The 25,286-nt window shown below is 44.6% G+C and overlaps 2 protein-coding genes across 4 annotated transcripts in view; one reads left to right on the forward strand and one right to left on the reverse strand.

Annotated features, from left to right (window-relative positions):
- Nucleotides 1-31: 31 nt before the first annotated feature.
- Nucleotides 32-6,679, forward strand: ccdc181 (coiled-coil domain containing 181). 3 transcript variants are annotated; one of them, XM_055862169.1, is made up of 6 exons: nucleotides 32-662; nucleotides 1,327-1,431; nucleotides 2,829-3,863; nucleotides 4,057-4,203; nucleotides 4,540-4,697; nucleotides 5,007-6,679. In XM_055862169.1, the coding sequence occupies exons 2-6, from the start codon at nucleotides 1,327-1,329 to the stop codon at nucleotides 5,176-5,178; spliced, it is 1,617 nt and encodes a 538-aa protein (XP_055718144.1). In that variant the 5' UTR covers nucleotides 32-662; the 3' UTR covers nucleotides 5,179-6,679. The 3 variants fall into 3 exon arrangements, with proteins under 3 accessions (XP_055718144.1, XP_055718143.1, XP_055718145.1); XM_055862168.1 differs by having other exon boundaries at nucleotides 32-558; XM_055862170.1 differs by having other exon boundaries at nucleotides 32-1,431.
- The window catches only part of LOC129811050 (prolyl 3-hydroxylase 2-like), a 112,067-nt gene continuing 93,457 nt past the window's right edge, over nucleotides 6,677-25,286 (reverse strand). Inside the window, exons 4-15 of the mRNA XM_055862163.1 lie at nucleotides 22,558-22,689; nucleotides 20,162-20,289; nucleotides 15,475-15,564; nucleotides 11,700-11,740; nucleotides 11,001-11,092; nucleotides 10,523-10,650; nucleotides 9,952-10,047; nucleotides 9,459-9,609; nucleotides 9,071-9,188; nucleotides 8,776-8,851; nucleotides 8,369-8,509; nucleotides 6,677-8,138 (exon numbers count right to left, since the gene is read on the reverse strand). Of these exons, the coding sequence (XP_055718138.1) occupies nucleotides 8,037-8,138; nucleotides 8,369-8,509; nucleotides 8,776-8,851; nucleotides 9,071-9,188; nucleotides 9,459-9,609; nucleotides 9,952-10,047; nucleotides 10,523-10,650; nucleotides 11,001-11,092; nucleotides 11,700-11,740; nucleotides 15,475-15,564; nucleotides 20,162-20,289; nucleotides 22,558-22,689 (1,295 nt within the window). The 3' untranslated portion in view covers nucleotides 6,677-8,036. The remainder of the gene's footprint in view (nucleotides 8,139-8,368; nucleotides 8,510-8,775; nucleotides 8,852-9,070; nucleotides 9,189-9,458; nucleotides 9,610-9,951; nucleotides 10,048-10,522; nucleotides 10,651-11,000; nucleotides 11,093-11,699; nucleotides 11,741-15,474; nucleotides 15,565-20,161; nucleotides 20,290-22,557; nucleotides 22,690-25,286) is intronic.

Here is a 25,286-nt window from a genome sequence, read left to right on the forward strand (position 1 = left end):
ATTGATAGTAAATTACAGCAAACAGCAAGACCCACAAGCCAGTGCTTTTCTGTAGGCGTGTCGTTATTATCCAGAACGTGATAAGATACCCCTTTCTTCTCTGCTTATCCGCTCTTTGGCAAGATAGTCCTTGAAAATAATAATTGTCACATATTATTATTCACATATTATTAAAGCATGACGTAAAATATGCCACGTAAGTCTTCATTTATTTATGTCACTATTTCAAACAACACAAGGACAAGTCGTGCACTTAATTCCTTATAATAACATGTTCATAATACCATTTTAGAGCACATATTTAGAATGTAGCGTACACTAGTCTATAAAATTCTTCCCAGTACTCATGACTGCCAGTTTGATAGATTGATAGATGTGTCTGTGTGCAGTGAGATGAAGAAGTGTGTGTTTGCGCGAGTGTGAGAGACTGTTTTACGCATGTGCGTGTTGTAGGTCTCTATGACAACAGGACTATTAAACCCTTTAGTAGAGCAGGGGAGAGGGACACGCACAGGAGATTATCTGGACAGGTGCTCCGGCCGGCTCTATCACGAAAATGTAGGCCATTAAAACGAATAACGAGTTCCCATATAAGAGGATATAATACATATTATTTTATTTTTATTTGGAGTAAAAAGGAGACGCACAAGTATCTGGTAGTGGTGAGTTTATTTCGATGTTTGGGTAACGGTACTTCTAATTATTTCAGACTTGTGCCTTATAATAAAGTGTGTAGGTTATTGTTTGTGGAAATAGTAGCCTATTCTAATGTTACATCATCGTGTTAGGCATCTATGTTTCCTCTTGTATTGGAGCCTAGAAACCAGGCTATGTCTGTGTCTGTCACATCATGCTGTCCTGTTGTATCAGTAAGATTCTACAAGCTGCAATAAATCTGCCAGTAACTCCAATAACAGTTAAGACAAGTTAGCCTATTTCACAATACGATCCCATAATAAAAGTAATGCAAACAACTGCACCTGTCACAGGTTGAAGTGTTTATCCTGCGCTATGCGTCATTTGGCCATGGGAGGGCCACGGAGTCGTGAATACAGGTCCACTATAATATTGCGTGACTGATGATCTGTGAGTGTTCAGAATTTGTATGCTTGTGATGTGTGCGTAAACAGTCGGGAATTCTATTCTATTTTAGTTTTATGAGTGATTGTCAATGCGCAAACTTCCCTGAACTGGTGTGAATTTAAATACAATGGACTTATGTATACCCTTGGAAGTATAATGTTGGGGCTATCATCACAAATGGCCCTGCATATACAATGCTCCGGTTGATCTTGTATTGTTCTTCATGCTATTCCTTTGGAGAAGATGAGTCTGGTGCCAACGAGCACTAGGACCCAGGAGGAGTATGAGGACGACTTTGAGAAGGACCTGGATTGGCTGATCAGTGAGGAGGGGACGAACGATGGCCAGGTAGGTCAGTGTGGATTGGCTGATCAGCGAGGACGGGTGGAGCGTCGACCAGGTAGGTCAGAGGGATTGGCTGATAAGCGAGGAGGGGAGGAGCGACGGCCAGGTAGGTCAGCGGGGATTAGCTGATCAGTGAGGACCCAGGGCTGCGTTCAGTACGTTTTTATGTTCTGGAACGTTCCACTGAACTGAAACGGTGCTGTACTGAACGTCCAGTTGAACATTGAGGGGAGGGGTTGGATTGTGGGTTGGGCAACGCTGTCAGCATAGCCACTGCCTTTTAAATACTGTGTCACTCATTGCTTCAAGCCACACCTTGCCACACCCACTAAATGGGAGCAAACGTACCTCAAAGTCTATTCAAGAACGTACAACAACGTTTTGGGGAAACGTGTCGTTCAGTACAAACCGTTCTGCAACGTAACAAACGTTCAAGTGAACTGAATGCACCTCAGGAGCGACGGCCAAGTAGGTCAGTGAGCTGCTGGGTCGCCCGACTTGCCCACTTCCTGTGAAAATGTCACAGGGATCTTTTGAGTAGTAAGGCGAAAGCAACCGACTGTAAACAAAAGTTAAGGAGTGAAGTCGGGGAAAGTGCATCTGGGACAGCCGCAAGTCGGACACTGATGTGGTTTTCCAACAGCAAGGCTCAGTGCAACATGGCAGTGTTGCCAGTGTTTATAAACGTTTTTCTTTGTAATGTCGAAGTAAACATGTCTCCAACCCCCATATCACACACTCACAAACTGTAAATATAGTTGTGTACATTGTACTATCAATTGGTGAAAGAGAGCCTCAAATATCACATTCAATTATACGTGAATGAAGGCAAAGTTGGTTCCTGTTTTAGTCAGGTCTTTGGTCATGATCACGTGAGTCAAACAAAAACACCCTAATGAGTGGTTGACAATAGAGCCTCCCACAATGCCGGTAATGGCCTCAGGATGAAGTTGGTGAAGAGCAACTGCAGAAATAAATTTGCAGTCCAAATGTCATGACTTTTGATCTTTTATAAAGCTCACACAGTCGTCATGTAAGCGCAAATCTGACTATTTTTATCCCCATAATACAACACACTTTGGAAGGCGGTGACCAACAATGGTCACCAACTTGACAAAAGTGATCTGCTCAAATGCGCCCACAGTTTGTGGTGTCACGTTACCGTGTGCCTGCATCTCAGTGTCTGTGTGTGAAATCCAACCCACTGACACACATCCAGACACTTTCATTGTGCCACAGCTATAGGGCCCTGGACTGGGTACATTGATAACCGCACACACATACACACAGTCGTCATGTCTCCCACAAAGTATCAAAGTACCTCATTAACATATCGTTTGCTGACACACTGTCTGCTGAGAGACTCAGGTGAATAGAACTCCGTCACTCCTCCTCAACAGGAACCTGACTACGAGGACATCGAGGCCGAAATAGACAAGGAGCTGAAGGAGGAGGGGAAGGAGGAAGAGAAGAAGCGAGGGAGGGAGGAGGACAAGAAAAGCCTGAAGGAGGAGAAGTGGGCGAGCGAGTCAGAGAAGGCGGAGGAGGAGGAGAGGTGGCCCTCGCCTATGGAACCTTTGGAGTTCGACTCCGACCGAGACAGTCCACATAAGGGTGGATCCCCAGTAGCACCGCCCCCTCCGGTGCTGGAAGACCAACCGGAAGAGGAGAAGAAGTACATCCTGGAGAAGATCCAGTTAGCCAATCGGCAGCTGCAGGACCAGGAAGCGCCGGACTTGACTCGGCGCCGACGCCTTCACTTCAAAGAAACGCTGGTGGATTTGGTGGTGGCGCCGCTGGAGTACGAGAAAGACAGCAGCACCCCCCAAAAGACGGGGGTGGTAGAGCAGGTGAGCAGCACGGCCAGCGGCAAGGAAATGTTGGTAGAGAGTGAGGTGTCAGGGAAGCTCTCTGAGCTGAAGATCACCCCATGGGAAGGGGAAGGAGGAGGGCAGGGGATCAAGGATGGGGGTCGTGGTGGAGGTGGAGAGGCTGGCCAGAGTGGACCGGGGAAAGAGGGAAAAGTCCTGGTGGAGAAAGATGGCAAGTTTGACCTTGTTAGCCTGAAGGAGGTAGAGAGCCGCGGCCTGATGCTGCCACCTTTAGCGAGCTTCCCCAGCGACAACACACGCTCGTCCTCCCGTCCAAGTGACCTGAGCCCGAATAAGACCCCCACATCCTCCCCGCTGCGTCCCATCTCTAGCACTATGTCCATAGGGTTCGAGCACCACCGCGCCCCCAGACCTCCGGCCCAGCCCAGGAACCGGCCCAACTCGGCCAGTCACAGCCAGAGGGGCAGCGGGGGGAGGGGCACCAAGCGCAGGGTGCAGTCGGCCAACAGTACCCCTACCCAGCAGGCCACCTTCACTCTCTCGCCCCAACAGAAGGAGCTACTGAACAAAATACAGGAGAGGAGAGAGAGGCTCGCCAGAGAGGTGGGGAGCACAGGAAGTCCCAATGCTTATCATGAAAGATAAATTCCCTTGTCTGTTTTCCTGTGTAACTCTTTCTACCTCTCCCTCTTCTGCTTTTACATGATCCTCCTTCCCCCCCCTCTCTCTTTATCTCCCCGACCTCTCTCTCTCTCTCTCTCTCTCTCTCTCTCTCTCCCCCTGCCCCTTCTCTCAGGAGGAGCAGAGGAAGAGGGAGGAGGATGAGCAGAAGCGTCAGGAGAACGAGCTGGCGTTCCGGGCATGGCTGGTGAGGAAGAGGGAGCAGTTGCAGGAGGAGAAGAGGATCTACAGAGCCCAGGAGATGGAGAGAAGTAATGGCAGGGTACGCACAGGCCACTAGAGGGCGACAAGCACAGGCTGTAGTAGTACTGTAATTGTACTGTAGTAGTACTTTGCAGAAATCAGTGCTTCCAGCTAAATGTACATGCTATTTGCTTAAATAATTTAATAAATAAAGGGAAGGAAGTTATTTTCTGATATGTATTATAAAGAAATGAAAAAGTTGTTATTGGGTATCTGTATGCCAAACTGCTATAGTCTTTAGTGCAATCATAGAATATACTGCACCAGAAAGCTTGTGAAAAGCCAGTCCAAGAAAGTAGGATAGTGAATGAAAGCCATTTTGACTAGATTTTTCCCTGTGTCCTGCCTCCCTCAGAGGGAGCACAGTGACCCAGACGAGGCCTTTAAGTCGTGGCTGCAGAGGAAACACGAACAACAGCAGAGAGACAGACAGCTGGAGGAGATGAAGAGGCTGGAGGAGGAGAGTGGATTCTACCTGCACAACCGAGAAGAGTGTGAACGAGCCTTCAAACTGTGAGTCCCTACTCGGCTTGGTGAATGTCTGTTTACTGTCGAAGGGCCTTGGAGATAGTCTGGACCATGGCTTTCCAAACCTGTTCCTGGAGAGCTACCATCCTGTAGGTTTTTTCGCTCCAACCCTAATCTAGCGCTCCTGATTCTAATAATTAGCTGGTTGATAAGCTGAATCATGTTAGTTACAACTGGGGTTGGAGTTAAAACCTATAGCAGGGTAGCACTTCAGGAACCGGGTTGGATAGCCCTGGTCTGGACACTCAAGATCTTTCAAATAATTTGTCCGGTTCTCTCTCTCTCTCTCCTCAGGTGGCTGAAGAGGAAGCGGGCAGAGAAGCGGGCGGAGCAGCAGGCGGCCAGAGAGCGTTCCCGCAGGCTGGTGTTTGAGGAGCGGCGCGCCCGGCGCATGCAGGACCTCCTGTGCACCGTCAACGAGACCAAGCCTTTCCGCTTCACTGAGCACCTGGCGTACCGCTTCTGAACCCACCATTCGCAACATCATACCTCGAGAGGAAATAATCGAGATCTGGGCAAAGCTAAGGGTACGGGTACACAGAGACACATGAACACGGATGAAATTGTATACGACTTAGTTGTCAATATTTGCTCTATAAAAGTACAACTAATCTTCACTTTTTCACAAGGATTTCACAAGGAAAAAATACTTTTTTGGGGGGACAATCAGCTCCGTTGTCATTCATCCTGCATTGGATGACTCCCATTGAAAAAGCATCGTCTCCACCCGAAAAAACGAAATCTCAGTGTGGGCGAGGCCTGAGGGAGAGGGGAATCACCAAAGAAATCTAGGCTCTGTTCCAGTATCAACTAGCATACAACTTTAAATGAGGCATTTTTACTGAAAGTGAATCTTTAGATGGGATCAGCACTGTTGAGAGAAGGGTTTTATTCTCTACCTTTTCATTTGTCACAGATGATCCGTTTAGGACCTCCGAAGTTCTGTTTTCTTCCACGTTACTTCATAAAACATGCACAACTCCTAAGGGTCCCGAATTGATCAGCCGTCGGGGATCTATCCTGTGCTCACTGTGTACAGTACATAAAGAGATTATTTCATCAAATGAATGATTATAACCAAGGTGACTGGTTCAATAGCTGTGTGACAACAAATATTTATACAGAATGTGATTATAGGCCTACTGGCACTTGTTTTCTACATAGTCAACAGCCTCCTCTCTGTTGCTGATGCACTTTAACCTAGCCTACTAGAAAACATTGAGCTCACCAATGCCTGCAGTGCTAGTAGGTAGTCTGGGTGTGGGAAGCCATATTGCCAGTTACCATAATGCCTTTATAAATCGTTTGTCACTGAGTGTTTTTAGGTTTATCCTTAAATCTATCTTAAGTTAGGTCCTTTGTAGTAGTGGCATCTACACTGACCACATTATCTTCCGTCAGAGGGCGTCATTCTAAGGCTTCATTCAAGATGTTTGAGAGTGGGGGTGCTGCAAAGTTTTTTTTTGTGTGCCTGCGCTACAGACGGCTGTATCGGTCCGCTAATACAGGACTAGTAAAAGGCCCAGTGCACTACTTTTGTGAGATTTTTCTCTTCTTCTTCTAAACAAATGTAAAATAATTTATTAATATTGCATTTTTTCCCGATTCCTCAGTGGGTGCTGCAGCACCCTCAGCACCCCTACTTCCCGCGGCTATCTGATTTGAGACAATGCACTGACTATAGATGCTAAGAGATTTAAAAGGAAAGATGGTTTGATACTGTATATATCATTTGTAATGAGAAAAATCGGAGTTGGAACAGTCAGTACTATAAATAATTCACCTCTATGTTTATCTTGATATTTAAGATCCATTTCGTTATAGTCGTATTCATGTATAGATTTTCAAATACATTTTTGTAAAACCACTTCATGAAATGTTGGTTACAACTGAACCAATAGACAATGTGTTCCCAAATGTTAAACAATGTACACATTCCCAAATAATAAAGGACACGGTTTAAGTTATTTTATGAAATATTGTCTTTTTAATTTATAAGTACACATTAACAACAAAAGAGATGGATACAACAATTTGTTTGTGCTACAGCAATTTATATTTAAATATTAGTCAGTGGCCATCCTCCCTCTCAAAAGATAAGATTAAAACACTAATCTAACTTAAAATGGATAAGTTACGTATAGTTAGCAATTGTATCATTGAAATATCATAGTACACAAGGCACTTTCTTTCCATTGTATTTTAACAGTGTGTGTGCCTGTCTGTCTATTTTGACCCATGAAATGAGGAAGTTTCGAAAGGAAAGGACACCTATAAGAATTCCTTTAAACAGGAATAAATGACATCTTTTATTAAAAAGCTTCTAATATCAAATGCCGACAATTGCAATAGCAGCTGTCTATCTTTAAAACAGACACATAAAACACACAACAAAAAAACACACACTCCATGCCCGTGTGTCAGCTAACTTGTAAACAGTTATCTTGCTCTGCGTTTGATTACAATTGACGGGAGGCATTAGCTCTGGTCCAAGGCTTGCTAACGCCATGGACCAGAGCTAGGGAGGGAACGTGAGTCATGAAGACGGTGTCTCTTTCTCACACTACAAACAAGAAGAAAGTGCACAATAAAATAGTGACAGACCAGTTCAATCATTATTGTCAGTCACTAAAAGGGATTATAGCTCCCTGTTTGTAAAGAAATGCCTGACCTCTTTCTCGCGGTGAATGTATATATTCCAGCCAATGTTTCAATGACTAAATAGATGAAACATATTAACTGTGTTTACACCGCCCGAAAGAGATAATCCCACTACCGATGGTTTTATGAGTGCATGTTTTAAACGTTATAAACAGCCCGTTTCTTTTTTCTATAACAGAGAAACGACAATGTCAACTGCTGTTCTTCTCTGTCGCTTGTTCACAGTGCAGTAAGAACTGTACATACGTATGACAGGTCTGTATTGCAACAACCTTGTGTGCAAACCCGCACACTACACAAAGTCATCACAAAGGGAACTGAGCATTTTAAGTCATCACAAAGTGAACTGGTCCTTATAAAGTCATCACAAAGTGAACTGGACCTTATAAAGTGTGAGGCACAATGACTGGGTTTCACCCCAACAGAGAGAGAGAGTCAATGGAAAGAAAAACAAAGACCCAAACGTGAACTCAAGTACTGGTATGTACAGAAGAAGAAAAAGAATCACAACAACAGACTAAAAGCCACGACGACAACACACACAACTATATAACCTTGCACTTCAAACAGTACAAAAATAAAATTGTTCTGATCCAAACTTCATTAAATAAATAGATAGATATAAAGATTTGGGGGGTGCTGGGCTTGGGCGCCGGCGGACTACTACAGCTCGTCTTTGGGGTTGATGTTGAGGCTTGTGTCCCACTGTGATTGGCTGCTCTGGTTGTCCAGTGCCTGCATCACCTCATCTGCCTGCAGGCGCTCCTAGAGGAGAAAGAGAGAGGGAGAAAAGAGAGGAGGAGTTATGTATCGTGATATAAACATCTTCCCGAAATAATCATCTTCCTAACTAAATAGCAATAAATATATTCCTAAATCAATAGCCATTATAAACATCTTGTACATAACATGATGTACTATACTCTATACATGTGTCTCTATGAAAGACATAATCATAGAAGACATTATGATAGGGCCATGGCTGTAGTGTTTACCAGTTCTCTGAAGAGGGGGTCCAGGGTGAACCACAGGGCCACTGCACACCTCTGCCCCCTGGTGACAGCCCTCACTCCATGGGGGTTCTCTCCGCCAGACGAGAACCCCACCATACGACCACACTTTGGCTTCACCTGTGCCTAGGGGAGGAGGGGACGGAGGAGGGGGGAGACCAGGGTCAGTACCTGACTGTCGTGGTGGAAACGGGATCACATTGGACGTGGGAAATTCCAACTTTATTTAGACGACGCTCCAAACGACAGAAAAGTGCCATGCAAATGTACGAAGAAAGGGTAAGACTAATAAAAAACGTCCGAAAAGACGGGCAATAACAATGATATGCGACATTTTGATCACTTCACTCTTCCAAAAAAAAGAAGATTTCCCTTCTCAGGAGAGGACTCACTGTGACTGTTTTGGCGTCCATTTCTGTGAAGATGAACTCCCCTCCCTCAAAGTCTCCATTCAGGTACAGCAGAGCACTTAGGACACAATGAGAACCATTGAAAATGTGTTCTAGCCATGACTATTTAACACTAGGTAACGGTAATAATATGGTGCCATTGATAGCGCAAATATGTTTCAATGTTGTTAGGAGGCAGCGTAGCCATGGACCAGAGCTTGTGCCCTAAGCTGCTTCGTAACTACATTGAAATATATATTCATCACGGAAAAATGAAGGACCGGAGCTAGGTGGTAACCTGTAGTCTCTGTAGGTGTAGGCTGGTGGTTCTTTCCAGCACTCGTTGGCCTCTGGGTCTAACAGACAGTTGTCAGCGTGGATGGGATGGCTCAGGTCATTTCTATGGTCCTGTTGCCCTATACCAAACAGACATAAAGCTTATATTAAACCCAAACAGAGACCAACTTTATTAACCCCAAAACAGCACAAAACAGAGATGAACTTTACTAAAGCAACAAAGAGGCAAACTAAACCAAATTTGACTAAACCTACATGCTCAAACTCTCAAAGTCACATAATGCTCAATTTTGTATGACACTATAAGGAAAGGTTGATAATGATATAATGATACCATAACTCCATTTAAATGAAGTCAATTCAGGAAGTAAACTGGTGACTTGGCTCACCTTTGATTGCGGTCCGGCACACCAGGTGTGTGTAGGAGAAGTGGAGCGTTGAGTTGAGCAGGAAGTAGGACTCGATGATGCGTCTGGCCCTCTCACTGGCATCATAGAACAGACGAGCGCTCCTCAATGGGACACGGCCCTCGTAGCCGTACTGCAGGGTAACACACAGTATGGTTAAATATTCCCCCAGCATGTTTCCAAGGATAGAACGGCAGTGGCCAGCCGGGCTAGTAGACTGCAACTTCTACTAGCCCAGTCTGAAAAATACTAGCCTCAGGCTAGCAGGGTATTTTAATTTGCATCCCTGCTTATAAGGAACCAAAAATATGATGTAGTTGCCTACTAAGGTACTGAAAGAGTGACTTTTGATAACTTTGAGACAAGAGCAATACTGAGAGATTGTTATGTGAAAAGGGCAATACGAATCAAGCGGTTTCAAACAGAGGTTCATTTAATCTTCTCCATTGTGTCTATGTATAGACGCTTTGCTTACCTGCAGTGTTTTCAGCACAGTGGCTCCCTCAAACCTCTCATTGGGAGTGTGAGGAGACATCTTCCCTCGGTATCCGTCTCCTGCCATAGTGACAGTCTGTAGACCAAACAAGAGAACTGAACCCCTGGCTCTCATATTCTAGAAATGCATTTATCAAGTACCAAACACTGGCCGTGTTCACAAAGTACACGAAGGGCCAGTTTTCTGGACACGGATTAAGCCTCGTCCTGGACTAAAAAACATACTTGATGGAGAATACTCCATTGAAAGTGCTTTTCAGTCCAGGATTAGGCCTAATATGTGTCTGGGGACCCGGCCCATAGTGTTCACTGTAAACCTGTAACAACACACTAAACAGCGATCAATTGAAATGCACGTTTATACACAGTACAATTCATGATAGTGAATATTTGGATGTCGTTCTGTCCTTGAGCTGTTCTTGTCTATTAATGTTCTGTATTTTGTCATGTTTCATGTGTACCCCAGGAAGAGTAGCTGCTGCATTCGCAACAGCTAATGGGGATCCTAATAAAATACTAAAAATACCAAATATAAGATGCAGCCGACTTACATGGGCCAGGTTTGTGAGCTCGGCACACTCGTCCACAGATATGACATCATCCAGAAGAACCCTCTGAGTTCCGTTCAGGGCCTTTGAGTTCTGGACCAGCTGCACACTGTCATACACCAAGGGCCCTCCTACGGTACACACGCAGACAAACACACAAACACACACACACACCAGTACAGAGGATGAGGGCAAAGTGTTAACTCATCTATGCTCGAACACATTCATCTGTCAAGTTGTTTACACATCACATCATGGGTTAGTTCAATCTAAATTCTGCTTCATTTGCAGAGTCCGATAAACCTCTCCTCAGAGTCAAGCCGTTCCATGTATTTCAACTATTCTAGAGCTAGCACACATTTGTCAACCGATCAAGTGTGCTAGTTCAGGTCTGCTAGTTCACCACAAAATTGTGAAATGTCTGGTGGTCCCCGAGGAGAGGTTGGAAAAGCATTGGTGTCGAGAACAGAGGATGTCCTACCTTCTCTGAGCTCCTGTGGTGGGGCCAGAGTGAAGTTCTTCTTCTCTGAGATGGGTACGTACTCCATCCATCCATCTGTACCAGAGGGGATCCTGGGGGAATGCAAGAACAGAGCATGGAGCCACATAAACAGGCAGACAGTAAATGCTTATAACAAGGCTGAGACAATCATTCGGACTGCGGTAGGGCTTCAGTGTCTTGTTATGTTACATCTACGGAAGTAGCTAGCAGACAAATACATGTGTATTTGAGTCTTTGTATTTGAAATACTTATTTTTCAAATAATGTGGCCGAATCGCCTACTTCTATATTCGGATATTCAAATTACTTGTATACAAAAAAAGATATACATATAAAAAAAAATATATATATAGTGTGCAACTATTTGTATTTATTTTTTCTTTCCACAACAGATTATACAAGATGCACGCCATACTGAAAGTATCCCATAGATGTCAGTGGTGTATACCACACAAAGCAGAGGTACTACAGGCAAATACGACACAGGATATAATACCGTTTTCACTCATTTATTATTGTCTATAAGTGAAAAGAATCACTTGAGTCTAAACTATCTATCTGACACAGTGTTGTCCTTGTGAACTACACATCTGATATTCATTAATATACAGAACATTCCATGGGACAACTATTGAACACGCCAACATTTCCAAGAGGATATTTCTGGGTTTTGCTCACCTGTTTGAATCCTCTCTTCCACCTGTGCTGGTCCAGTAATGCTACAAGACAAGGTAAAACCAGGACAGATCAGAATTTGACATTTTAGTCATTTAGCGGATGCTCTTGTTCGGCGCAACTTACAGTTAGAGCGCTCATCTTAAGGTATCTAGGTAAGACAACCACATATTACAGGCATAGTAAGTAAACCTACACTGAGTGGACAAAACATTAGGAACACCTTCCTGATATTGAGTTGCACCCCCTTTTGCCCTCAGAAAAGTCTCAATTCGTCGGGGCATGGACTCTACAAGTTGTCGAAAGAGTTCCACAGGGATACTGGGCCATGTTGACTACAATGCTTCCCACAATTGTGTCGAGTTGGCTGGATGTCCTTTGGGTGGTGGACCATTCCTGATACACACGGGAAACTTTTGAGCATGAAAAACCCTGCAGTGTTGAAGTTCTTGACACACCCCGTTCAAAGGCACTTAAATATTTTGCCTTGCCAATTCACCCTCTGAATGGGACACATACACAATCCATGTCTCCAGTATTTATGCTGCAGTAGTTTATGTGTCGGGGGGCTAGGGTCAGTTGGTTATACCTGGAGTACTTCTCCTGTCTTATCCAGTGTCCTGTGTGAATTTAAGTATGCTCTCTCTAATTCTCTCGTTCTCTCTTTCTCTCTGAGAACCTGAGCCCTAGGACCATACGTCAGGACTACCGGGCATGCTGACACCTTGCTGTCCCCAGTCCGCCCGGCCTTGCTGCTATTCCAGTTTCAACTGTTTCTGCCTGCGGTTACGAAACCCCTACCTGTCCCAGACCTGCTGTTTTCAACTCTTAATGATCGGCTTTGAAAAGCCAACTGAGATTTATTCCTGATTATTATTTGACCATGCTTGTCATTTATGAACATTTTGAAAATCTTGGCTCTCTCTAATTTTCTCCTTCTCTCTTTCTCTCGGAGGACCTGAGCCCTAGGACCATACGTCGGGACTACCGGCCGTGGTGACTCCTTGCTGCCCCCAGTCCGCCTGGCCTTGCTGCTATTCCAGTTTCAACTCTTCTGCCTGCGGTTATGGAACCCCTACCTGTCCCAGACCTGCTGTTTTCAACTCTTAATGATCGGCTATGAAAGCCAACTGAGATTTATTCCTGATTATTATTTGACCATGCTTGTCATTTATGAACATTTTGAAAATCTTGGCTCTCTCTAATTTTCTCCTTCTCTCTTTCTTTCTCTCGGAGGACCTGGGCCCTAGGATCATGCGTCGGGACTGCCGCCCGTAGTGACTCCTTGCTGTCCCCAGTCCGCCTGGCCTTGCTGCTATTCCAGTTTCAGCTGTTCTGCCTGCGGTTATGGAACCGCCACCTGTCCCAGACCTGTTGTTTTTCAACTCTTAATGATCAGCTATGAAAAGCCAACTGAAAATTATTCATGATTATTATTTGACCATGCTTGTCACTTATGAACATTTTTGAACATCTTGGCATAGTTCTGTTATAATCTCCACCCGGCACAGCCAGAAGAGGACTGGCCACCCCTCATAGCCTGGTTCCTCTCTAGGTTTCTTCCTAGGTTTTGGCCTTTCTAGGGAGTTTTTCCTAGCCACCGTGCTTCTACACCTGCATTCTAGCTGTTTGGGGTTTTATGCTGGGTTTCTGTACAGCACTTCGAGATATTATCTGATGTACGAAGGGCTATATAAAATAAAATTGATTGATTGATTGATTGATTGATGTCTCAATTGTCTGAATCAGGGATGGGCTGCCCCCTTTTGTTGGCCCACAGACCAATTTCACCAATATATACAGTACCTGTCAAAAGTTTGGACACACCTACTCATTCAAGGGTTGTTCTTTATTTTTAGTATTTTCTACATTGTAGAATAATAGTGAAGACTTAAACTATGAAATAACAAATGAAGATCAGTCAATCTGGAAAATGTCAAGAACTTTGAAAGTTTCTTCAAGTGCAGTCGCAAACACCATCAAGTGCTATGATGAAACTAAGCTCTCATGAGGACCGCCACGGGAAAGGAAGACCCAGAGTTACCTCTGCTGCAGAGGATACGTTCATTAGAGTTACCAGCCTCAGAAACTGCAGCCCAAATAAATTCTTCACAGAGTTCAAGTAACAGACACATCTCAACATCAACTCTTCAGAAGAGACTGCGTGAATCAGGCCTTCCTGGTCAAATTGCTGCAAGGAAACCACTTCAAAAGGACACCAATAAGAAGAAGAAGACTGGATTGGGCCAAGAAACACGAGCAATGGACAGTAGACTGGTGGAAATCTGTCCTTTCGTCTGATTAATCCAATTTGAAATTTTTGGTTCCAACCGCCATGTCTTTGTGAGACGCAGAGTAGGTGAACGGATGATCTCTGCACGTGTGGTTCCCACCGTGAAGCATGGAGGAAGTGTGATGGTGTGGGGGTGCTTTGCTGGTGACACTGTTGGTGATTTATTTAGAATCCAAGGCACACTTAACCAGCATGGCTACTACAGTATTCTGCAGCAATACACCATCCCATCTGGTTTACGCTTAGCGGGATGTCTCCTAGTTTTGATGTCTTCAATATAATTCTACAAAGTAGAAAATAGTAAAAATAAAGAAAAACCCTTGAATGAGTAGGTGTGTCCAAACTTTTGACTGGTACTGTATGTTGATATGTTTAACACTTTTTTGGTTACTACATGATTCCATATGTGTTATTTCATAGTTTTGATGTCTTCACTATTATTCTACAATGTAGAAAATAGTAAAAATAAAGAAAAACCCTAGAATGAGTAGGTGTGTCGAAACTTTTGACTGGTACTGTCTATATATTTTTTAGGAATTCAGTCTGGGTCTCAGCTTCCTGCTGAGAGTTAAAATAGTAGAATACACCAGGTACCATTTTGAAATTTGGTTGTGCATCAGTAGTCACCAATTAGCCCATGTCAGCTTAATTGTTTTCAATTGGTAAATTAGTCTAGTGGCCAGCTATCTAAACTTGTAGTTAGCATAATGTGGGCGGGGCCCATTGATCATCAGTTATCATATTAAAAAGTGCAAACGTTTGCCTCCATCCTATGGCAAAATGTGTAGCATTGCAGGAGATTACCTGTGAAACTGCTAATTGTTACCTTCACTGTCAAGAGGGGGGCCGCTAAAATGACTTGAAGTGGATTTAACAAGTGTCGTCAAAAGGGGTCATAGCCATCACCTGGATTCAGCCGGTCAGTCTATGTCATGTTCCTAATGTTTTGTACACTCAGTGTATATACTATATACAACACTCCTTATATAATAATATATATACTAATCTATACTACACCTATGTGGAATAGATGCAGATCCAGAAGGATTAAAGTGCAAAAAGTACATGAATGAAAAGCTGGAGCACCAATGGTTTTCCATCATGGCCTCAAGGTGGTGCTGTGTACTGCGGACGTAACGGTGTAACTACCAGGCACCTGTTACTGTCCGTACAGACAGTATGTATCAACAAGTGTCACAGAGTAGGAGTGCTGATCTAGGATCAGACCCCCCTCCCCTTCAATTAAATCGTATTAATTGTGATCTAAAAAGCAAAACTGATCCTAAATCAGTAATCTGGCCCCAGCGCTGGCTCTCGTTTTTGTGCCCTGTTTCAAAAATGACTTGTTCCAGTAACAGGACCAGAAATGCCGCCCCCAATTGACCTTTCAGTAGTCATGGAAGCCATTCACAAGTATCAGAGACAGCCCAACAAAGTTCAAATAAGAGGCTAAGTTTCCATTTGTCATCAATGTACTGTACTCACCCCCTCTGTAAATTCCACGTGCATGTTCTCACTGCCAATCACCAGTAGCTCCAGCTCCTGCTTATGGCGCCTCAGGTACCACTCAGCTTTCTATAGACACACAGAGATATCGGGCAGCCATGTTAATCTCCACTGGTAAAAACGTTTTTTTTTTATGACATCACTTCAGCACATTACCGAGCTACTGAATCTCCCAAAATTGACCCCTTGAAGCGGAACGTTTAGGAAGACTATTTTTTATAGCCACTGTGCCTCTTTATATATTATTTACTGTCCCAACCCTAACACCTCTTCCTCTTTAACAGTCAAGCCCCCCTCCAGCCCTCTCTTCGCCTCGTTGCTGGGCCAAATGGACTGTGCTATATTGCCCTCTCTCTTGGGTTGTTCTACCTCAGAAAGCACAAGAGGATTTCGACACCCATTCAAGGCACACTTAACCAGATTGTTCTGAACTCGTTTCTGCAGTTAGAAACAGATAAGATTAGCATTCCTGCGTCATTATTTTACTTAAATATCATTTGATCTCTGAAAAATGTAGTGAATTGATTGTATACAAATTGGCTATTTTAATGAATAGGATTCATATATTAAAAGAGTACCTTCATATAATAAAAGAGTACCTGACATCCGAGTTGTACAAACTTTGTTTTCTAACAAGGAGTTAGACATGAGGAATCCAATGAAATTGACAAAAGCCAACCACGTACACCACACACCAATCCATCCCCAACAATGTGTAGATATACGGAACAGAAATATAAACCACACACCAATCCATCCCCAACAATGTGTAGATATACGGAACAGAAATATAAACGCAACATGTAAAGTGTCGGTCCCATACTTCATGAGCTGAAATAAAAGATCCCAGAAATGTTCCATGAGCACAAAAAGCTTATTCCTCTCAAATTTTGTGCACACATTTGTTTACATCCCTGTTTGTGAGCATTTCTCCTTCGCCAAGATAATCCATCCACCTTAGTGGGCATATCTGATTAGACAGCATGATCATTACACAGGTGCACCTTGTACTGGGGACAATAAAAGGCCACTCTAAAATGTGCAGTATTTTCACACAACACAATGCCACAGATGTCTCAAGTTTTGAGGGAGGGTGCAATTGTCATACTCACTGCAGGAATGTCCACCAGAGCTGTTGCCAGAGAATGTAATCTTCATTTCTCTACCATAAGCTGCCTCCAAAGTCGTTTTAGAGAATTTGGCAGTACGTCCAACCGGCCTCACAACCGCAGACCACGTGTAACCATGCCAGCCCAAGACCTCCACATCCCACTTCTTCACCTGTGGGATCGTCTGAGACCAGTCACCCATAGAGCTTATGAAACTGTGGGTTTGCACAACTGAAACCGTCTCAGGGAAGCTCATCTGCATGCTCGCCGTTCTCACCAGGGTCTTGACCTGACAGCAGTTTGGCGTTGTAAACAATTGCAGTGGGCAAATGCTCACCTTCGATGGCCACTGGCACGCTGGAGAAGTGTGCTCTTCACAGATGAATCCCGGTTTCAACTGTACCGGGCACATGGCAGACTGAATGGCGTGGTGTGGGTGAGCAGTTTACTGATGTCTACGTTGTGAACAGAGTGCCCCATGGTGGAGGTGGGGTTATGGTATGGGCAGGCATAAGCTACGGACAACGAACACAATTGCATTTTATCGATGGCAATTTCAATGCACAGAGATACCGTTACGAGATCCTGAGGCCCATTGTCGTGCCTTTCATCTGCCGCCATCACCTCATGTTTCAGCATGATAATGCACGGCCCCATGTCGCAATAATCTGTACACAATTCCTGAAAGCTGAAAATGTCCCAGTTTTGGCCTGCATACTCACCAGACATGTCACCCATTGAGTGAGCATGTTTGGAATGCTCTGGATCGACGTGTTCCAGTTCCAGCCAATATCCGGCAACTTTGCACAGCCATTGAAGAGGAGTGGGACAACATTCCACAGACGACAATCAACAGCCTGATCAACTCTATGCGAAGGAGATGTGTCACGCTGCATGAGGCAAATGGTGGTCACACCAGATACTGACTGGTTTTCTGATCCACGCCCCTATCTTTTTTTAAGGTATCTGTGACGAACAGATGCATATCTGTATTACCAGTCATGTGAAATCCATAGATTAGGGCCTAATGAATTTATTTACATTTACTGATTTCCTTATATGAACTGTAACTCAGTAAAATATTTTAAATTATTGCATGTTGTGTTTATATTTTTGTTCAGTGTAGTATCAGTTCTCTAGTACAAGTACTACGGAGCTGCGGCTCGGAGTATTGATTCTTCATCCTATGCAATGTATTCCCAGTGAATTTGTGTATATTTTTTTGGGCCCTGTTCAGAAAAATGTATAATTGAAGTTGTTAGGTTTATGTCCCTACATCCTGATATTACCATGTTCTGACCACTAGATGGTGCTGTTCCTGCTATTAGGTGAAAAACATTTGAAGATTCGTTTCAAGTTTTATTAGTTGTATGTACGGGATACGCATAGTATACATCGTCCAACGAAATGCTTACTTGCAGGTTACTTCTCGACAATGCAATAACAATAAGAAATAATATACGAATACGAACATAAAGTAAATGGCTCAGTAGAATAGAATAAACACTTTAGCATAAGTTTAATACAGGATGGCACAATTTATAGTCCAACATTTACATGTGTATTTTGGGAAGGGGATGATGGGGGCAGTGTATAAACTGAGCAGTATAATAAGAGTAAAAAAATAATCACCTGACAGCAGCAACAGCACCGTCTAGTGGTCAGAACCTGGTAATATAAGGATGTAGGGTGGGACATAAACCTAACAACTTCAGTGACTAATTTCTTTGATCAGGGGGAAAAAAACATCACCAAGTTCACTGAGAATACAGGATGAAGAAACAATACTCCAAGCCGCAGCCCCATACTACTTGTCAGACATAGAGAACTGATACTGTATATTTAATGTTGGGTTGGGAATGGCGTGGGGTGTCCATGAGTGTCTTTTGACCATTTCTTTGGATTCCGTATATGTCTTTCTCTTTGTTAGAAACAAGTTTGGTCCAAATCGGATGTTAGGTACTATTAGGTACTATATTTATTGAATATTATATGAATCCTATAAATTAAAATATTTCAACAAAATATTGTTGCAGGAATGCTAATCTTATCTGTTTCTAACCACAGAAACGATTTCGGAACAATCTGAGATGGTTGGTGTCAAATGGCATGTAACAACCCTCTTTTTACTAGTCCTTCCTGGCAAGGCCTTAAAGAGGGCTGGTGTGACTGTAGTGTCTTGGACTTACATTATAGGGGTTGGGAGTAGGAGAGGAGAGGAGGAATGAGGGAAAGAACGGGTGATCATCTGCAATAGATAAGAAGTGGCGACGCTGTTTTGAAACCTGAGCAGCCAGTGGCGTTTGTGGTGGGCGAAAAAAATCCTCTTTCCACCTGTAATGTAAACAGCTCCTAAATTGTTTCTGTGGGCATTGATGCATGATATAAGCCCTCCTCCCTGTTCCTGAAGGACAGGAGGCCTTGCCAGGAAGGCAGGCAGGCAGACCACAGCTCTCTACTGCTCTATATGCTGGCTAAATTAAGTCCCTGAAGCCGCAGCGAGAGAAGGACGAGAAAGAAAGAGAGAGGAATGGAGAGGAGAGAAGAGGGGCTGAGACGGAGAGAAAGATGGAATGGAGGAAAGGAGAGTCGAGGGGCCAAGAGGAGAGAGCCAGAGGGACTGAGATGGCTGATGTCAGAGTCCTAACCACAGTCATTAGCTGCACCGGTTTGTCCGCTGGCATACACACACACACGCACACACACACGCAAACCCTCTCTCTCACACACACCCTGGCCCTACTGGGAGAATTCACGTTCACTCTAATAGGTTCCAGGCTTTCCAGGAAAATGGGCCTGCAAGGGAGGGATTGCAGAACAAGAGACCCCATGGCTGTACAGAGAGTGGAGCAGGTTTGAGGGTTTAAAGTCGACCGTTTTTGGGGGGACAAGTTCTTCGGGGCAAACCGGCTGCTAGTTTGCCAGTTCGAGATAGTTCTCCAGGCAAACTGACTACGGATGCACCCCAAATAGTACCCTATTCCCTACACCCTCTTCCAAACGTCAGCTCTGAATTATTAGCACATTTACATTCCCAATAACCTGGTAATTAGGAACACCTAGGGGATATAGTTGCCGGTGAACACAAATGATGAGTCACTCAAAAATATCTGGCATTAAATTCACGCAGCAATAACAGGCTTATAAAACCTATTGGGCAGTGAATCTGTAGGAATTAAAACTAAACCCTGGGCCCCAACTATTTGGCAATACAACGTAGAAAGAGCAACAGTAACTGATTAAAGTACCCTCCAACGTCAACAAAGTAAATAACAGGGTGCGTGTCAGAAATGGCACTCTATTCCTTATAGTACACTATTTATTACTGCCGAAAGTAGTGCACTATACCAAATAGGGAATAGCTAGCCTGGGTACCAGTCTTTTTGTGCTCCTTGCCAGTCATTATCATGCCAAACAGTTTGGGTTGACAAGGAGTTGAAATTATAGCACAAAAATATCCGGGACCAGGCTAGGGAATAGCCCACGAGGGTCCGGATCAAAAGTGGTGCACTATATAGGTAATAGGGTGCCATTTTGGATGGAACCCAAGGTCTTACCTCCCGGGGTTTGACGTCGTGGCCCACGGCCTCTCTGTAGTACTCCACGTTATCCGTCATAAACTCCTCCCCCTCGTGGAACAGCAGGTAGGACTTGGCACACTCCATCGCCTCCTCCACCATGTTCACTGGAGAGACAGAGAGAGAGAGAAAGAAGACGTTATAAAATGGACGTCAGTGTTACGTTCTGTGGTATTGCTTTGACAACATTGGGTTGTTCTTGGGTTGACGAAGCCTGTTTGAATTGAAAATGGAATTGAATATTGAAATTGAAAGAAAGGGCCTAGAGAGGGAGACGATAGAGTGGGGGAAAGAAAGGGAGCGAGAGGAACAGAGAGCGAGAGAGCGAGAGAAAGAGAAACAGAGTGTGAGAGAGAGAGAGAAATGAATAGAAATAGGGTTCAGGCAAGGTGGTGTTTAATTAGTCTGTTGACAAGTAGAGAGGTTAAAAGACATCCATCCATCCTTTTGAGCCCCGCCTAAACAAGAGGAACTGTCATCACACCTCCGTTACAGACTCCCTCCCTGAACTCCCCTGTAAGAAGGCTGCATCCCAAATAGCATCCATGGGGCTCTGGTCAAAAGTAGTGCACTATGTAGGGAATAGGGTGCCATTTGGGATGAAGCCAGTATAACGGACACTTCCTATAGGTTTCGACTCAAAGTTCGGCACAGGTCCACATGTAATAAAGCAACCCCTAGGTCTAAATGAGATTTGAAGTCTATCGCGGCTGAACATTCCAGGGGCATGACCACAACGGAGCAAGCAGCAGTAGCGCTACAACAGTGAGAGGCAGTCAGAGGCTAGGTGAGGTACTGGAAACACACGCACACACACACAGCTGCTCCAGGCTCGGGCAGTATCTCCTGTCCCTAAAGTGCTTACAGTGAGTGGTGAATTGCAAGTAACACATACACACATGCCCACGGCACACACATACATCCACCCTGACACGTGCGCTTTACTGTCTTGTAAAGTAGTTGGGCTCACATATCACTTCCTGGTGGGGCGGCCAGGCCTTAGGCAGCAGCATTTCTGCGGTCGGCGCGTCTCCCCCGGTTCCCTTGGTTCCCAGGTCGTAAACAGTGAGGGGCTTTGAGGCCATAAAAAAACGTCAATGTCACCGAACGGATCATTGAGGAAACAGCTCCCGCAGAGAGCAATATGAGGCTGCTGAGTGATGGGGAGACTTGACTTGACAGGCGACTCAAGACTTGTAGACTTGCAGTCATTGCACGAACGCTAATTAGCATTGGCCTGCGAAACTAACTCACTTCCCTCATACTGGACACAGATACATAAAAAGGGCATCCATGAGTTCATCAGACTCTGGGGAAGGACATAAAGGGCAACATTGCCAAAATCTGAACTATCGCTTTAAGTGCTGCTGCTGAGAATGATTCATTGAGCTCTGTGTTTTTCCTAGGATCCCATGAGCCAATTGGGTTTATTAGACATATTCTGATGAGCTCATTGGCTCTTCCTTCCTTCTCTCCTTTCCTATGTTGTCCTGCCAACCCCCTCCCCCCTCTAGTGTCTGATCCCCAAACAGCGCAGACTACACAAATGCTGGTGGCCCATTATGAACAACACCAGACCAGATATTGGATACATGTTGCTAAATCAGTTTGAGTGGAACAGTGTGTGCTTCTCTATGGAGGTGTGGTCCTGGTCTGTTTGGTGTTGATTGTCTGGGCCTGTATTCACAAAGTGTCTCAGATTAGGAATGCTGATCTTGGATCAGGTCCACCCCGTCCATTCATCACAATCTAAAAGGTAGAGCTGATCCTAGACCAGCACTCCTACTCTGAGAAGCTTTATGAACACGAGTTCTGGCCTTTCTCCACGGCTCTTTGCGATTTGCCCTTATCCCTGCCTTTTCAGATGCCTGCGACCAGGTGTTCCTCAGCTCTCTGTCTCTCTGAGTCAACAGGGGAATACTGATCTAATTAGTGATAATTTGATATAGGTGTGTTATTGTTAGTGAATAAAAGCCTGTACACACCACATCCCTCCAAGATCAGGGTTGGCCATCGCCTTAGTCTGAACACCACACCCTGTGGTTTGGAAAATCGGCAAGCAGTGTCAAGTAGGGTGAAGTAGGGTGCGGTTAGGTAAGACTTGGGGCTGGATTCAATCCGTATCGCGGAAGTATCTCGGAAGATCCCCATTCAACTGCGAAGGTCATATCCGATTGAGCCGACACATGTCAGCGTTTACCGTGACTGTAGTCTCCGCGAACGCAGAAACATTGCATTTACATGTCAATCGAGCTATAGCGCGGATCTTCGGCGATACTTCCAGCCCTTACTCTGGGAGTGGGTGAACTGCAGGCAGTCGAAGCGTAGAGGTAAGCCTAGGTGACAGTAGGGTGCAGTAGGGTAATGTTGCTCACTCTGGAAGTAGGCAAACTGCAGGTAGTCGTAGTGTAGAGGCAGGTAGTTCTCCATGGGAGACAGACGGCCGGGCCGGGTAGACAGGTCTCTCACACACTCGTGTTCACAGTGCAGCGCCTGGGTGAAGTGGTCTGAAACACACACAGGAGGGTGGGTGAGGATACAGGTGAAGTCATATATTCATAAGCATTTTTAAAGCAGAGTAATGTCCTCCTGAGGAAAAGCATTGAGTCGTTGTGATAATGATGAGGAACCATTCGCAATGCCTACCGTAATGTCTCATGCGGTACTGTCATCCGACTGATTACCATACATTCTTTATTGCGATCGCAAAGGTTTCTTTTCAGCCAGGTCGCCACTGATTTAGTGTAGATATCGCACTTTGCATTCTCCGTACTAGATTTGTAATCACTCTAGACACGTCAGTCCAACACTTGGTTCTATCAGAGATTCAGTGGCTAATAGAGCCAATTCAAAGGTGTTTCTATTTTATTTGCCCTACATTTAGCTTCACGCACTGAGACTCTTAGGTCTACTGAGGAATAATATCCCAAAGCCACACACACACCTTAGCGTTCAACATTTTCATCACCTTCCACACACAGTGGATAACAATAGTGGGTGAATGAAACATTTAGCACAGGAATACATTGACCCATTGACATGTATGTATAAAATATCGGCATCCTTTCTCTATGACAAACAAAAAAAGAAAGAGATGACCGAGGTGGGATTCAGGTTAACCAATGTCCCTCGGTGACATGCTCCAGTGAAGTCAACCACTGTGAAATCACAGGTCAGAGCGGTCCCAGACAACCGGATACTCCTGTATCTCTATGACTATAGAACACCAACAATAAATCTCGTCTCTCGTTGCTAGTCTTTGTATTTGTTGATTCGTTGCCCAGACCAGGTCTGTATTTGTTGCTCTCACACATGGATGGAGAAAAGAACACCTAAGGTTACCACACAAATATTTCCATTCTTTAGGAGAGTCAGTCATGTTGATTTCATGGCGCCGTTGTGTAAGGTTGCTGTGTCGTTCCGTGGTGCCAGGCTGGAGGGGCTGGAGGCAGGAGTTGGAGAGGAGGAGGGGACAGGAGCCAGATGGAGTTTTTGTGTGTTTGTGGCCAGTGAGGTTGAGCGTTGTCACAGAACCACACTCTGAGAGGAGAATGGAGGCACACGCTCTCCAAGAAAGAGATGTCCCCTTATATTGGGTGACTTTAGAATTCTCAAACCATGTGGCTGGACAACTTTATTTGTATTGCTTTTAAGTCTTTCAATACATTTTTAATCTGGTTAATAACACGTGATTCTAGCTAGCTATTGGTGTAGGTAACTATCAAGTAAACAAAAGAGGGTTCAATTTGATTGGCTGTCGCAAGCAATTTCAATCGCGTTTGAGTTGCTTCGTGTATCACCAACGTTTTTTGAGACGTTGTCACTTGCAACTGTAACTAAAATTGCACGAAAACTGCTTTGTGTAACCCCTTATATTGTGCCACTCCCATAACCACGGAAGAAAGTACGTCGGAAGACAGTAAACCACTACAGGATCACATAAATATATAACAATGTGAATACTGTAGTGTAAAGGAAAACTATTCCCTTCTATTCACATGTACACTACATGACCAAAAGTATGTGGACACCTGCTCGTCAAACATCTCATTCCAAATCCATGGGCATTAATATAGTGTTGGTCCCCCCTTTGCTGCTACAACAGGCTCCACTCTTCTGGGAAGGCTTTCCACTAGATGTTGGAACACTGCTGCTGGGCCCTGCTTCCATTCAGCATTCAGCCACAAGAGCATTAGTGATGTCAGGCACCGATGTCGGACAATTAGGCCTGGCTCGCAGTCCGGCGTTCCACTTCATCCCAAACGTGTATGATGGGGTTGAGGTCAGGGCTCAGTGCAGGCCAGTCAAGTTCTTCCACACTGATCTCAAAAAAACATTTCTGTATGGACCTTGCTTTGTGCATGCGGGCATTGCAAAGCTGAAACAGGAAAGGGCCTTCCCGAAACTGTAGCCACAAAGTTGGGAGTACAGAATCATCTAGAATGTCATTGTATGCTGCAGCGTTTAGATTTCCCTTCACTGGAACTAAAGGGCCCGAACCATGAAAAACAGCTCCAGACCATTATCCCTCCTCCACCAAACTTTACAGTTGCACTATGCATTGGGGCAGGTAGCCTTCTCTTGGCATCCGCCATACCCAGATTCGTCCGTTGGACTGCCAGATGGTGAAGCATGATTCATTACTCCAGAGAACGTGTTTCTACTGCTCCGGAGTCCAATGGCGGCAAGCTTTACACCACTCCCAGCCGACGCTTGGCATTGCGCATGCTGATCTTAGGCTTGTGTGCAGCTGCTTGCCTATGGAAACCCATTTCATGAAGCTCCCGACAAACAGTTCTTGTGCTGACGTTTCTTCCAGAGGCAGTTTGGAACTCGGTAATGAGTGGTGCAACCGAGGATAGACGATTTTTAAGCGTTGCGCGCTTCAGCACTCGGCAGTCCCATTCTGTGAGCTTGTGTGGCCTACCACTTCACAGCTGAGCCGTTGTTGCTCCTAGATGTTTCCAATTCACAATAACAGCACTTACAGTGGACCGGGGAAGCTCTAGCAGGGCAGAAATTTGACGAACTGACTTGTTGGAATGGTGCCACGTGGAAAGTCACTGAGCTCTTTAGTAAGGCCCTTCTACTGCCAATGTTTGTC

Source organism: Salvelinus fontinalis, chromosome 14, assembly GCF_029448725.1.
Source record: "Salvelinus fontinalis isolate EN_2023a chromosome 14, ASM2944872v1, whole genome shotgun sequence".
Classification (NCBI taxonomy): domain Eukaryota; kingdom Metazoa; phylum Chordata; class Actinopteri; order Salmoniformes; family Salmonidae; genus Salvelinus; species Salvelinus fontinalis.

What these genes read in the sequence shown, in the direction of transcription:
- ccdc181 (XM_055862168.1), top strand. Translation starts at nt 460, where the DNA reads ATGACAACAGGACTATTAAACCCTTTAGTAGAGCAGGGGAGAGGGACA. An exon ending in GCCGGCTCTATCACGAAAAT is followed by an intron (nt 559 to 1,326) that starts GTAGGCCATTAA and finishes CCTTTGGAGAAG; the next exon opens with ATGAGTCTGGTGCCAACGAG. An exon ending in TGTGAACGAGCCTTCAAACT is followed by an intron (nt 4,698 to 5,006) that starts GTGAGTCCCTAC and finishes CTCTCTCCTCAG; the next exon opens with GTGGCTGAAGAGGAAGCGGG.